General features: G+C 37.5%; 1 protein-coding gene across 1 annotated transcript in view; it reads left to right on the top strand.

Moving 5' to 3' along the window:
• Positions 1-15,935, top strand: part of SNRK (SNF related kinase) — a 39,919-nt gene that overhangs the window by 16,057 nt on the left and 7,927 nt on the right. Inside the window, exons 4-6 of the mRNA XM_036403954.2 lie at positions 11,115-11,256; positions 14,148-14,360; positions 15,438-15,572. Coding sequence (XP_036259847.1) covers positions 11,115-11,256; positions 14,148-14,360; positions 15,438-15,572 — 490 coding nt within the window. The remainder of the gene's footprint in view (positions 1-11,114; positions 11,257-14,147; positions 14,361-15,437; positions 15,573-15,935) is intronic.

The following is a 15,935-nucleotide window of genomic DNA, read 5'->3' as shown; positions in this document are numbered from 1 at the left end:
CAATGATCATATGTTCCCAGGGCTTGTCAAAAAGCTGAGTGAGTTAGATAATGAGAAGTTCTGTTGCTTGTAATTTCCCATGGTTTTTTTCATACTTAATTAAAATTTGTTCCAATCAAAGTGAGAGGATTGTTGTTGGACATAAAGTTCATTTCCTAAATCAATGGATGTGCTACTTTAGATCAGAGTTCTGTCTAGAGCAGTGGTGTGATACCATGAGCTCCATCAGTATTTAGAAGTTGATAACTACAGATGAGAAAGAACTGTGTGCTTCTGGTAGTACTCTTCCTTTTGCTCTACCACCATCAACAGAAATTGGATCATTAAATAAATAGAAATTGCCTCTTTCCTAGGTGATAAAATTTAGTTGGAGTTTTTTAGACGAGTTGATTCTTTCAGAGGAGGGCAGGTTCTATTTTAACTGCTTGGCATCTCTACAAAGTGTGAAGTGCTGTGTGGGCTACAGTAAGACATAGACACTTGTGATAAGTTCATGTTATTGTAGTTGGATATTTTGCAAATGCATGGAAACATTTGGAGAGTAAATTAATTCTTCTGGGGATGAAAAATGGGCAAATTCAGATTGTAGCATTGGGATTTTGTATATTTAGCACAGTTGAGCACTGGCCTTTAGAAAAGCACATGTAATACACATATAACAAATGTAATACACATATAACATTGCAGTTACCATCACAGTTACTTGGCATTGCAGTTTGTCATCACAGGCACACAAAGAGAATGGTGGCAAGATGTTCCTCATAAAAGATATGACTAACAAGAATATTGTGGCTGCTGTAGCTCAGTGCTACTCAACTGGCACTTTGTAGTCCAAATGCAGCTTGCTGCTGCCCTGGAAGTTGCAGATAACTTCTGCTGCTTTAGTAGTTAGATAGGGGCTTGCACAACTCAGACCTGGATATCTTCTGTCAGTATGGTAAAACCAAGTATTTGTTATCTAGTCATATGTTTTTGATGGCAGAAGGAAGCAGAGGCCTTGTTATACACTCTGCTTTCCTGAGATGGTGATACACTGCCTTTAGACCCACTTTGTGTCTGTTGGAATGAACCCAAATTCTTTTCTTTCCTTTTTGCATCAAGTATTTGCAAGGACTTTTTACTTTAATACAGTGTTGCTGGAGTGTGCTTAGTGTTTCCAAGCTTCAGCCATGTTCACAGGTTGCTTGAGCATAGCCAGCTAGCCCCAGTGACCCTGTCTGGCCTGTGTGGAGCTGGTTTGGATGTTCCTGGGTGTGTATAACACTTTATTCTCAAATTGAATTATTAATGTCAACCTGTGGCTATATACAGTAACCTTTTGCACTAAAAAACTACTGAATATAAGATTTGACTGACTGGTATTAAAAAACGAGGTTTTAAGATACTTGCAGATCATAAACAATATTGAATAACTGAGCATACCTGGCAGCATTTTGGAGTTTCAGTATGCTCAAAATCAGATTATAGCCACGTTCTCATAAATTAGCAGCATTTCTCTACTTGTTTGGTTTAGAAAATCTTCCTTTTTATTGTTATATTTCAGCACTTCAGACCATTTATACTTAGAGACACTATGGAATGAGCTTGAGGCTGGAAGGGCACTGAAAGTGTGATACTTGGCTGCTTGCAGTGTAAGGTGTGCATCCCCTTCTGTTTTGCTTGCATCCGTGCAGAGCTGCCCCTTCTCCTGTGCTGCACTCTGCTGTGTGGCTGGCCCTTTGGTGAACTGACTTTTATCAGCTAACTTGACAGAAAACTGTTAGCCAAAAACTGACAGAAAAGCTGCTCTCTGCAGGCTCAACTTCTGCCAGGTTAGCAGAGCTGTTTGTTTCCTTAGGATTGAGTGGAAGAGGTGCTGCACAGGAAGTGAAGGGCAGGGATCTGGAGCTTGGAGAAGAGTTCTGGGGGAGAGGGGTAGGACCTGTCTCTTGAGTTAGGAAGTTTAGGTAATACCAGCTCTGCTGGCTCACTTACTTTCCACCTTCTGTGTAAGAGAAACTCTTTTGACTGAAATTCATCATCATTGCCAGTCTATTTTTAGGAGAATTGTCTAGTTCTTGGCTTCAAATGTTTTTTGAAGCAAAACAGAAGGAATTGATGTGAATACTAGGTGTATTTTGTCCTGCTGTCTTCTCTAGTGTACTGGTGTTAGTGGCCAAGCTTTTCTGCCTTCACTTTGCTTTGCTGTGTATCTCATGCTGCTGAAAAAACTGAGTCAAATTAGAAATTGACTTTTTATACTTTTTAGAAGGGGCAAACGGAACGAATTGTTGTAGAACAATTTCAGAAAGTCAGAGTCTTGAGGATAACAAAGTATTTATGTTCTGTGGCAAATTGAATGCAAATAGTGAAGTTTATTTTTAATGAAATGGGAGTTCAGTTTTCATGCAGTTTGCTATCCTTCAGTTCTTTTTTCCCCCATCAATCTAATTACTGTATTGACCAGAAACTATTTTTAGTGCTTAAAATTGAGGATGTTACATTGCAAGTATTGGAGCCTTGCATTTGGAAGTGAAGCTTTGATGTAATGGGCTGCAGTGAACAATGGGAATCTGTGACCCTGATAACTTCTCAGTAAATCTGAGCAAGCTAATATTTACGAAGTATAATTTATGTTCTGTTCTGGAATACTTTATGCAGAAGTTTCCATGCATTCACCAGTAAACTGCTGGATGAAGCAAAGAATAATTTATCCAAGTGAAACTACAGAGAAGCTGTCAAGATAGGCTTCAGTTACTGCTATATCAGCTAAACTGTAATTTAAATACAGAGATACAGTCATGTTGCTGTGTTCATGGGAGAACTGTTTTCATAGTATTTCAAGCTGCTGTTGTGCAGCAAGGTTTCGTTATGATGAATACATCTCCACAGCCAGGAAGCTTAATTTCATGTATCTTTCAAACAAGTACTGAGATTAATTATTTCCAGCCTGTGGCTGACTAATTTGGCAACACAGATCTGGTGAGACCGAAATCAGTGGTGTACTACCTAGTTATAAACTAGATGCCCAAGTTTTACATTCATGTGTAAAGCTGTATTCAGATGTTAATTTTTTCTAAATAAAGTACAAATTATGCATTATACAGCTAAAATGTATTAAAAGATAGTCCATCCAAAATCATGAAGAATTTTTAAGATACCAGAAGCAAATCATCTTTACATACAAAAAAACCCCAAAGTCATTGCAGTGAAATGTGTGCAATAGCTGTATGTGCTGTATAGACTTTGATATGTCCAATGATTTTGAGAACATATTTTATAAAGAAAACTTCATTTTATTTTTAACTAATTAATATTGGGTTTTATTCTGGCTAATTATTTTCTGGAGCAGTAGTATTGAAATTCATGCAGAACTTGTTGGTTTAGTTTGTTTTTTTAATATAGATTCAGTAACTATATCAAAGGAGATAGAATATATTTTTAAATGTGGAACTTATGATTTGGAGTAAAACAGGCTATTTTGGAATAAAGGATGGCATGTGTTCAGTATGACCTTTCAATGGTGGTGTTTTCTGTTAAAATACTGAAACTTGAGATGTATTAGTAACTAAAAAAACCCAATTGTTTTTATTTTAGGGGTTTTACTCAACCAGCAAAACCCATGCTATGGACTTCAGGGAAAAATCATGAAATCCCCTCTGCTGTGGTTAGGGAACCTCTCACCAGACCAGGTTTCTCAGAGCCCCATCCAACCTGGCCTTGAGCACTGACAGCAAATGGGGCATCCATAACTTCTCTGGACAGCCTGTGCCTCACCACCTTGACAGTGAAGAATTTCTTCCAAATATCCAATGTAAACTCTCTCAGTTTAAAGCCATCATCAGCCTTTGTCCTGTCACTCCATGCCCATGTGAAAAGTCCCTCTCCAGCTCTCTTGTCTCCCCAGAACCTTCTGGGGTTTTTTTTTCCAGGCTAAGCTACCCCAACTCTCTCAGGCTGTCTCCACAGGAGAGGTGCTCCAGCCCTCTGATCATCTTCATAGCCTTCTCTGGAATCACTGCAACAGCTCCATGTCCTCCTTATGTTGGGGCTTCCAGAGTATGAGTACTGGCTGCCAGACTGAATGAGAATAGGAATCACTTCTGAAGATAAGACTTAGTTACTGATGATTGTGTCTTAGTCAAGTGAAATAACTTAGAACAGACTGTTTCACCAGACAGATAAGCTCATTAGGGAAATAATTTGCTAAATGCCATTTGCTATTTATGCTCTTTTTTTGGAGGGACAGGAAAGGAAAGGAAAAGATTTCCCTTCATTCTCTTGTCTGCTATGTGTACTAATAGTAATATAGATGGGATTTTTATTGCTTTAAAACAAAGAAAAACCCTCGTTCTGCATGTTAAAAAATGTTAGCCTTGATTGTGGATGTTTTCTTCCTCAGCCTTCAGCAAGGGAAAAATAAATGCCATTTTACAAAGACAAAAAAAGTTGGGTTAACAGATGGTAGTATCTCTGAGAACTGGAGAGGTCAATATACAAGTTTATGCAAAGCCTTTTTCATTAAACATTAAAGCATGAAAGAATAGTTAGCTCAACTAAAAACTGAGTTTCTCTGAAAAAGTAATCCTTATTCTTTACTCTTACACTTGAAATTTTACTGGTCCAGTTTGAGCATATTCCAGATTTTTCAGTAGTCTTTGCACATGGCAGTGTAAAAATACTTGTGATATATAGAAATGCTGAACTCTTTTTTCACAATTATTCTCTACCTTTTCACTACTGACTTTATGTAAGGGATGCAGCTTTTTAAGATTTCTAGCTTATACAGGAGTGGAAATACTCTTACTCTCTTTTAGAAGCACAAGTATATCAACAAGCACCATTCAAATGATTCACTGGTATGATACCGGCTTTTATCTTTTGTACTGTTGTATATAATGTTTTATCACTATTTTTAGTAGAAGTCTCATGTTCTGCAGTGTTTCACCTGTCATTTGAATTTTTACTCTTAAATTGTGTTTTGGTTCTTCAGACAGTTCTGTGAAGCTGTGCTATACTTTGAGTATTCATTCAGTTTCCCTCAGCCTATTCTGTGAACAGGTTCTTGAATTCTAACTTGTTACAAGCCTTGTTACTTATCCTCGTGAGCTGCCAGCCTGTACCTGCTCCTGAGCCCATCACAATTCCACCCTTCAATCCACATGAAGTAGTTCACAATGGGGTTTTTGTGTCTTGAGCTCAGAAGAGCAGTCTGCAGGTCTCCAGTTGCTCTCCAGCCCTGAAGGAGTGCAGAGATACTGATGATCTTACATAGATTTTTTTCCTATTTAGCTTTGCATACAAGAATTAGGTATTGAAGTGCTGGTGTGTTGAATCTCTTCTAAGGCTTGTATTCAGCAGGTTTCTATGGATTGGGCTTTCTTCATGAAATGTGCTCTGAAGAGGTAGCAGCAGCAGGGGGAACATTCTTCAGTGCCTTAACACAGTGGTTAGAGTGACTGCCCATAATCCTGGAAATTGGGGTCCATTTCCACCCTTCATTTATCCACAATCTGTTTGTTGGTACCTCCATAGGGGCAAAATAAACATGTAAACACTTCTGTCATTTCCATAAAAGTGGATTTGTTTCCTTTTAGCTTAACTGGCTCCTAGTAGAAAATAACTATAATGTTCAGCTGTTATAGTAAATCATGTGAAGAGAAATTTATAAAACCTGGCTAAATTTACTCAATATTACAAGTCAGTTTTGAAGAAAGAGACTTTATGTAGAAACATACATCTTATCAGCTGAGCAATATACACTGTAAACTGTTGAGCAGTTCTAAATTTAAGTTAGGAGGGAAAAAATCAACCCTTTGCCCATCAAGGTCTGAAATAAACAACTTCAGTAAGTAGACTCAATTCATTATGTATGTAAATGCAAATGTGTCTATTCCAAAATGAGTATGGATTTTTCATTGCTTAAAATCACAAGTTCATATAGCATATATAAAGTGTGACAAATGTCTGACTTGTGAGGAACAGTAGGGATTTGAGGGAATATGAAGGTGTCACTTAAGTTGTAACTTAGTGAAGTCCTAAGTACTTATTTTAGGAGTAAATCACAAACTTCAGAAAGGAGTAAGTGACCAATGAAATGGTGAAGCAGATGAATATGGATAACCTTTGTGCAGTGTGCAAACTTGAACGTGACAGATGTTTGACCACCCTGTGTTTAAGACAGGCGTAGCACAGACAGCTAATGTTGTAATTTGGTTTCTATGGCAGTGACTTCATATTATGTAAGGAAGTTGCATATACACAGCCCTGGTTGTCATGGTTCATGGTCCTTTTCTCATTATTTAATGACTTGGAAAACAAAAAAATATATTCTCTACTGCAGCTAGTTACTACTGGTTTTATTCTTATTTTATTCTTTGTCATAGCAATGACAATTTCAAGTTAGCAATGACAATTCAGTTAAAGGCTAAATTGTATCTTGAGATCTTCACAGGACTTTTGAGAGACCTTGATTTTGGCTACTGCAGAATAGAGCTGTGCCCTCCTTTACTATAACAGCTTGAAGTTTTGCAGGTGATTAAGAATGCTAAATGCATGCAGCATGTTTGGCCTAATTTCTGCTTTTCCATCAGTTTTCTAAAGAGCGCAAATTAGATGACCTTTGAAAGACAGAAATAAGCAGTTTGCATAAAGCCTTCATCTGCTAATTGCTAGTTACTAGAGTAGGAAAAGAACTTGAAATTGTGAAAAATAAATTATTGTTTGAATCTGCATTTTAAAGGTGGTCTCTGTAACCCTTCTCTTCCTTGTGTTCCTTCAATTAAGGGTCTCAAATCTAGAACTGGCACTGACACTGTGACAGGACAAAGCTCTGTTACTGAATACTGTTGTGTATGGCTTTGTGTATTGCTTAGGGAAATAATAAAATGTGGTAAATATACTTTATTATAAAGTAACATCTAATTATCCTTTATTAACTTCTCTAAGATAACCCTACTTAAAGATCCTGCATCTTTCAGCCAGATTACACTATTCTGGAATAGAAGAATTCTCCAAAATGAACTATGATTATTACATTAAATGGGTGAACAAAAATTGTATATTTAGAGAACAAAGCTATATATTTAAGTGTTTTTGCAGTATATTTTCTAATTTCTGAATTTTGAATTTGACTGAAAAATGTGCAGCTGTGTTAACAAGAGCCTCATTCATTAAAGGTGGCACTGCATCAGTCATCTGGTTGGTTGGCTTTAGTTGCATGAGGAGCTACAAAGAATTGATGTGGTCTGGTTAAGCTGTGGCACAGAAAAGGGACAAGGAATCAACCCCGTATTTGGAGAGTTTGCATGTGAAAGGGCAGGACAGAACTGTTGAATGTGTTCTCTTAGTACACCTGCAGACATCCACATGGCTCTGCTTCCAGAAATGAGAGGCTTGCTATAATACGATGGGCTTGTGAAGGTGTTGCCAAGATGACATCTGTCGTGTGACATAATAAGGTCTGCTATAAGCCTCACAGTGATTTTTCAGTGTTACATGGGGATTAAATTTTTCAGGCATACTCTTTTCTTGCTTCCTGGTTATTAGTAGACTTTTAAGTTTTGCTGAGGCTGCTCAGCTTTGTCCATGACACTGCAAGCTGAGTCATTTTAGTCACCTTGGCTGTAGGTGCAGTGAAGTTGATCTTTTTACAGCTGCAGCTGTAAAAATAGGCTGAGAATAAAAGCCATGTAATTGTTTCTGTCCAGTGTTATTTCTTGCTCACATCAGAATAAACATCTGCTATGCTGGCAGGATAACACAGCACACATTTGTGAGAAAAGTATAATAGGAAGCTTTGCCTGTAGTTTATAAGAGTGAGGTAAAGCGTAGTTGTTGCTGCGCTAGTGCTCTTCACTGAGAGGCTAAGAATATCTACATAATATGCCAAGGTTAAATGGTATTTAGCACTATTTTTAGTTTCTAAAAAACTTTTTCTGCATACACATTATGCCCTTTTAGTGTATGTTTTGTGCATTAAACAGCATTAGTGATATAATGAAATACTGAACTGCTAGTTCAGTGCATGATTTATATTTCATTATTAACCAGAGTTTTTGTTGTATTTTCATACAGCTGTATTAAAATAATCTCATTTTACTATTTGCAGCTCTTATCTGGAAAGATCTATGGGTACAGACTGTAAAATAAAGTAACTAGTGAAAGAAAAAATACATAAAATTTTCTGTTATGTGCTGGCTAATCAGTACTTACTGTTTTATTTGTCAAAACATAAAGGTTGATGTCTAATGGACATTGCATAATGGCAAGCAGTAGTGGCTTGGGGGTTTTCTTTGCATTTAGAAAATCAGTTGGATTTTGCTTCTAAAAAGTGCTTTTTATTTTTATGAAGAAAGTGTGGATACATGTTTACCGAAATAACTTTTGGAAAACTAAAACAGTACCTGTTATTACAAATATCCTTTCAGATAGAAATACAGCAAAGTGTATGCATAGCCCAGAGAAGAAGCCATGTGTGTAAAATAGCAAATAAATTAGGAGGCTCCCTTGTAATGGAAAATATGTAACTATATGTTCAGTATCTGCTCAGTGCAGTTGAAACTTAAAGGTCTGGTAGAGTTTCCTGTATATGGCAATTTCATGGAACTTTAATTCTCGTCTTTGGTTGCTGTCCTTTTCTCAGGACTGTCTTACTGTTTTTAAGCTTGATTTCTTACACTGCTGTCTTTTTCCTTCTGTATAAACTTCTTATATGCTTATTTTTAACTAACAGCTAATTAGATTGCTCCCCTCCCCAGTATTTTTTCTCTTGGCTTACATTTAGCCAGTGTTTATTGCTTTATTATAGCAAATATAGTTAGCAATAATGAATACTCTGTGGACTCTTGTAAAATACTTCATGCTAAAAGGACACATGAAGCATTCTAGTCTGTTGTGGGGAAGTATTGAACAGAATACTAGGATAGATCAAATCACAACATAGATTTTAGGCAAAGTTAAAAAAGATGACAGGTGAATTTATGCATTTCTGTGACCAGTCTTTTGTGCTTGTAAAAACCTCATCTGTTTTTGTAATCTGTTGAATGTAATCTGTAATCTGTTGAATGATGGGAGACAGATAATACACCAAAACTTTATGGCTGCACGGAAACCAAACAAGCAGAAAGACAACTTTTGTAAGTTGTAACTTTACAAAATAAAACGTGGACTTTTGGGTGAAACTGCATCCCTGTCTTGTGAGGGCTTTTAAAGTCCTGCATTCCTAAACATTGCCTTTCTGGCATCAACTTATCTAAGTACTAAAGTACTTACTGAATCTGTAAACATGGTGATGGTCATGCTGAATTTGCAGGTATGCATGATATGGTGTACCAGCCTCAAAATGCTGAGTACTTACAGGATTGAGGCTCTAGTGAGCACAGCAGAAGTCCAATAGTTGTCTGAGTTTAATAGTATACACTTAAAACAAATTAGAGCTCTAAAGAAAATTACCATGTAGTGTTCTTACTCCCCTGTCAGCTGAACCATAAGAAGAATAGGTCATAACTAGCAAAATAAGTAATTGTTCTAGGGATGAATTTGTGTGATTTGCTTTGTTAAATAAAATTGTAGCCATCCTTCAGCATGAAATGCACATTGAGTATTTTGAATGGACAAGATACAGTCGAGTAGGTAGTTTATGCGGATCCCTCTTGCAAGTCTTTCCAGGAAAAAGCTGGTGTGCTCTGTGTCCCAGATCGCTGCTGGCTGCTCTCCCCTCTTTTTTGGGAGGTGCCTGCCCAGTCATTTCTCAGCGGTTTGGTTTTACTGGGTACAGATCTGTAACAGTAGGGTTTAAGACCCAAAATTGCTGCTGAAATTCCCAGAGCATGGAGTTGTAGCTGAAGTTTAAGATCATGGAGATTTTATTAAGTATATATTGGAGCAAGTTATTTATTTTTCTGCTGTATGATGCATTTCTTAATATTTATGCTTCCTTTATTGAATGCAGTGACACTCATGAAATATTTTCTCTTAGGCAGGATCTTAATAAAGATTTGAACTAAGTATTAGCTATTACACTAAGTAGAAACCAACTACAGGGCTTCATGCCCCAAAGTGCTTCTTTTTCATCTTTTGGTACGCCATTCCACTGGGGAGCAAGAGAGTTGTTAAATGTTTATTTTACACAAGCAGGAATTAGAAGGAAACAAGAAGAGTCCCAGAGTGTAGTAGAAGTCACTGTTAATTGTTATGTTTGGATATTGTTAAAAAACCTCAGCACTCAAACCCACTACTCCACACTTTGTAGTATCAATTGGTATAAGAAGCTGGTTTTACTAGTAAACTAATTTAGTTACTAGTGGAAGTGCCAAGTTTTAAAGCAACACAACATCACTGAAGGAAGAACAGCAAAATCAGTCTTCTTGAAATAAGTGACTTTCTTTGTAATTTCTTACCTCATTGAGTAGGTGGGGGTTGGTCTCTTTCTCCAGGCAGCAACTGACAGAAAGAGAGGACACAGTCTTAAGCTGCATCGAGGGAAATTTAAGTTGGATGTTTGGAAAAAGTTTTTTACTGAAGAAAGAGTGATAAAATACTGGAATGGTCTGCCTGGGGAGGTGGTGGAGTCACCATCCATGGATGTGTTTAAGAAAAGACTGGATGTGGCACTCGGTGCCATGGTTTAGTTGAGGTGTCAGGGCATGGGTTGGACTCAATGATCTTGAAGGTCTCTTCCAACCCAGTAATTCTGAGTACCGTGTAAACAATACAGAGAGCAGTTTATGCAAGTCCTTGAGAAAGGAATGTGCTTTGAATTCAAATCTCTTGAATAACCTCTGTCTACTTGTTATCAAAAGGATAATGAATTCTTGCCTTCTAAGTGACCAGATTATTTTCAACTTTATCTAACACTGCTGTCAAAAGTGTTAATGCATCTCAAACTGTTATGCATCCTTGAAGTAATGAATTTTGGGGTTTTTTTTCCCCCTTCAAAAACTGTAAAAGCTGTCAGTAATGAAACTACTGTATTTTGTACTCAGTGGAATTGCAATTTCCATAAGTAATGCTCGTAATAGAGAATGCAATAATCACCCCAATATGTAATTTAGGACTATTTTGTGAGTTGGATGGTAATTATGTCTGTATCCTCAACAGTTTGGGTTTTTTAAATATGTGCTTTATATTTGCAGATATATGGAGTTTGGGGGTCATCCTGTTCATGTTAGTCTGTGGACAACCACCATTCCAAGAAGCAAATGACAGTGAAACCCTGACTATGATAATGGACTGCAAATATACGGTGCCACCTCATGTGTCCAAAGAATGTAAAGAGTAAGTAGAGTACTAAACAACTTGGAAGCATTCACAGAAGTGGATTTGCATTACTTTTGGGACTTCCCCATACTATATTATCAATGTGTAGAATATTCCTTGATACTCTTCCTTTTATGTCTCTCAGTTGTCATGCATTTTATAAAGAATTGAAGAAATTACTCAGTACTGATTGGCTTTGGCCAACTCTTTGCCTGGACAAATTACCAGGTGGTGTTGAGATGATTCTGTCACAAGAGTTAGGAAGGTACTGCTGCTTATCAATTTCTGTCCAAACATCAAGTTACCAAAACCTGTCACACAGCAAGTTTTGCTCATTTCCTACTGAAATTGCAACTCCAAATTAACATCCTAGGCTATCAAGGGAGAAAAATACTTTGTCTGGAAATACCATATCCATTTAGGGGTCACAATTCCTTTTGATGTGTTTTTCTGCAGTGTTCACTGGAGCCTTTTAAATTGATATGTTCCAGTATTTCCCATGCTTCCCTATTGGTTAATGACCTTCAGGCCTTTAAATATATATCCCAGTTGCATCATTTAGACTATTTTAAAATGTTTGTTGGGGTTCTTGAATCTGCAGTAGAGTATCTTTTAATTTTCAATACAGAGAACCAGATGCCTTTATAAATGCTTGGAAAATGCATTTGGTTCAGTCAAAAAAACTAGAGCAGCATCTAGAATTCTGTTACTTGCCAAAGAATGAAGTCTGTTACAGCTGTGGTCATGATGACCATTCCTTTCCTTACCTGTCATCTGTGCTGTCCAGGAGTGTGGTGCATAACATGGTGAACAGCATCCTGGCCTGCATCAGCAACAGTGTGGCCAGCAGGACCAGGACAGTGATCCCCTGTGCTCAGCACTGGTGAGGGCACATCCTGAGCCCTGTGTTCAGTTTTTGAGCTCTTAAGAAAGACATTGAGGTTATGGATTGTGTCCAGAGAAGGGCAGTGAAGCTGGGGATCAGCTGAGGGAGCTGGGGTTGTTTAGCCTGGAGAAGAGGAGGCTCAGGGGACACCTTGGTGCTCTCTACAACCACCTGAAAGGTTGTAGCCAGGTGGGGTCAGTCTCTTCTCCTAGGTGATAAGCAATAGGATGAGGAAATTACCTCAAAGTTAAGAATGGATATTAGGGAAAATTTCTTGTCAAGCCTTAGAACAGGCTGCCCACGGAAGTGGTAGAATCACTGTGCCTGGAGGTGATGATGATTCAAAATAAGTGTAGATGTGGCACTTAAGATGGTTTAGTGGTGAGCATGGTGGTGCTATTTTAGTGGCTGGACCTGATGCTCTCAGTAGTCTTTTCCAACCCTAATGATTCTGTAATTCTGTGCCATAGCTGGTGTTCTTGTCTTCTCATTAGCACCCTCCAGTAACATGGAAAAGCTGCTCGGAGCTTGAAGAGCTTCACATACAGGAAGAGGTTTAAAGTACAATACAGGAAGAGGTTTAAGAGGGAGTTCTTATCAGTGAATTGTATCGAATCAGTCTCTTGAGATGCTGTATGGTGAGGCCAGGAACCTTATCTTTTGCAGCCTTTTGCTTAATATACTTGCTAACATTGGCTTGCTCACATGTCCAGATCTGCTTTCTCTGTATGAAGCATGAACAGTGTACAGCCAGTTACCCAGGTCCTTTATAGGTTAGGTTTTCTTAGGGAAAAGATTCTGGGAATGCTTAAATTTCCTTCTTGGAGTGAAAGCATTTGTGGATTGAGATGCATAAACAAGCTTCAAGCAGGAGGCACACGTGCTGTATTTGTGCTGTTTTACTACAGGTGTAGTTTAAAAAAAAGTTAAATACGGAGTTTGTTCTCTTTCTGTCATAATATTAACAAAAGCAAAGAAACTCAAGGGTCCCATGTCTCACCCTGCCTTTCCTCTTGGTAAGGGCAGAGACCACAGCTAATAAAATGTGACTTTTTTTACTGTAGATTTTTTTAAGAAGGTTGGATTAAATCCAACTTCTTAAATCCACTTCTTAAATCCATACATCATCTCACACAGGAAAAAAAAAGCAAACAAAAAAAAAATTAAAAAATTGTGATTAACTGTGTGGCTTGTGTGTGGCCTTGTAGTCAGAAGTTGCATGGTATAGTATATTCAGTGGAAAAGAAAGCACTATATGAGAACTGGAGAACATGTTGGAGCAATAGAGTTTCTTTGTAACCTTGGCAACAAAGCCATATATCCATATTTGTTGAGCAAAGCCAAAAATGCTTCCCCCAAGAATCTTCCATGTATAGTAAGTGAACAGAGATGTGCTGTGCTAATGAAGTCTTCTTTCTCTGTTTACTTGGGGAATTCATGCACTTTCTTTCCAGCATTTGTAAAATCTCAGTATCAACTCATTAGTAGATGTGTCCCTACATCATCCCAGAGAGTGCATTGATCGGTTTAGGTTTTTTTATATGTGGGTAGAACAAATCACAGTTTTTTCAAGAATGCTGAAGGCTCAAATTTCTGATAGTTACTTCAGAATAAAATATTTTTGTTTATCTTGCCATTCCATATACTTGTTCACAGCAGCAATAATAAAAAAATCACATTTCTATTACTTTACCAACTAGCTGATAGGCCACCTGTGACCTCTAATTACCCTATAAAACCTACTAAAATCAAATAAATGAGAAAAATCAGATTAATTATCTAAGTACAGTAAATGAAAACTGTAGAGTTTATGGTATTTATAGTTTTAATGAACTGTTTCAGTTTAGCAGTATTTGTAATGTCTTTGAGACTAAACAGTTTCCCATCACATTGTTTACTCTGAGACTTCAGAAGATCTGTGTGACCTGATAGCAGAAAATGCCTTCCTAACATTGCTCTTAAAACAGCTGCTTTTTTAAACACTTTGTGTGCATTTTTGTTTAGATTTATTTTTTATTCACAGTCTAATTACACGGATGTTGCAGAGAGACCCGAAGCGAAGGGCATCTTTGGAAGAGATTGAAAACCATGCATGGCTCCAAGGAGTTGATCCATCTCCTGCAACCAAGTATAATATTCCTCTTGTATCATACAAAAATCTGTCTGAGGAGGAGCACAACAGTATAATACAGCGCATGGTTCTTGGGGACATCGCAGACAGAGACACCATAGTGGAGTAAGTCGGCAGCGTCCTAGATGGATGCACTTTGTTTTGTGCACCTCTTGGTTTTGATTCAAGAACATCCTGAGAACCTTGGGCACTTTGGTGTTTAAATATCTGGGCATTCAGTTAATAAACAAAGTATTGCAGTCTTGCTCTGTGATAGGATATTGTGGGATCAGAAGTACTTAAGTATAACCAAATTTAGGAATAATTTCAAGGAAATGTGTTGGAACAGTGTTTTGATTCCTGCAGTAGCTGTCTTGAGTAAACGTAAATGCTTTGGAATCCATGCTTGTTCTTCATCTCTCATGCATATTTGAAGGGGACAAATTCTAGCATTTTTCCCCTAGCACATTTCCAGTGTATCTGAATCTTTGTTAATTTAAAATATTATTCCCTTTGTCTATGTAATGCATAATGGTCACTGTCACTGAGGGAGCTTGCTAGAAATCTACATAGATGCTTCTAATAGAATAATACAGCCAAATTTCTAAAATATTCCCCGAATTGAAAGAGGTCTTAAATATTTTTTTCCTTTTTCAATGTGTTCAGCTGTTAAAAACTGTTTATGTGGAAGGGAAAGCAGCAGTCTCACTTCCTAAGCTTTTAGCTGTGTAACAGGGGCAGCCTTTCTGTTACAATGTCTGAGTGATGCTTACTGGTTTATGAACTTATTTTTGCTATAAACTCAATGTGACGGCCCTAAAATAATTAAAGTTTTCTTCCATTTGTTGCATAACAAAATACTGGTACTTGGTGGTTGCATGTGCCAGTGGGAGAGCCCATCACTGGTGCAGAACATTAATAAAAAACAGTTATCATTTAAAGAATGTGAAATAAAAAACAATTCCTTACTTTTGATGGATGATATTCTAAGGATGTCTCCTCCTAACTATAGTTGAAATTGCTGGACTTGTTGGCTCTTTATTTTTAATAAAATTAAGGCATGCTTGTCAAAAGATCAGAAATGGGTAGTCCTGCTTTCAGGCACTCTTCCTGCTATGGGAAGCACAGCAAGCTGCAAGATGCATGTCCAATTGTTAGAAACCACTGATGGATGGGTTATTTCATGTTTTGTACTTTCCTCAGGGCATTGGAGACTAACAAATACAATCACATCACTGCTACTTACTTCTTACTAGCTGAAAGGATCCTGCGAGAAAAACAAGAGAAGGAAATTCAGACCAGATCTGCAAGCCCCAGCAACATCAAAGCCCAGTTCAGGTGAGAATTTAGGAATCTAAATGACTGGGAGGGTTTTGGGGTTTTTTGGTTTGTTTGTTTTTTAAATTGTCTTAATAAGAATATTAAATTACTCAGGTACTGCTTTCTTGAAAACAGTAAAATACTCATTGCAAATTTTAATGTCTTCAAAGGGCTGTAGACTCTTCAGAAGCTGTTCAGAAATCAGTTGCACATAATATTTTCAATTCCTACCCTTCTCAGGAAATGACAAGGCAATTTGAAGCCTGTACCTAAAGAGGCAAGTTTTCACACCTCCTAGAAAAGGGCTTGTTCATTGACCTTCAGCTCCTCATACAAACTGTGTTATGTCATATCCCTGGAGAAAAATTAGTTGCATAATCC

Source organism: Molothrus ater, chromosome 1, assembly GCF_012460135.2.
Source record: "Molothrus ater isolate BHLD 08-10-18 breed brown headed cowbird chromosome 1, BPBGC_Mater_1.1, whole genome shotgun sequence".
NCBI lineage: Eukaryota > Metazoa > Chordata > Aves > Passeriformes > Icteridae > Molothrus > Molothrus ater.
The sequence above is the reverse complement of the archived record's forward strand: the minus strand, read 5'-3'. Positions and strand labels throughout refer to the sequence as shown.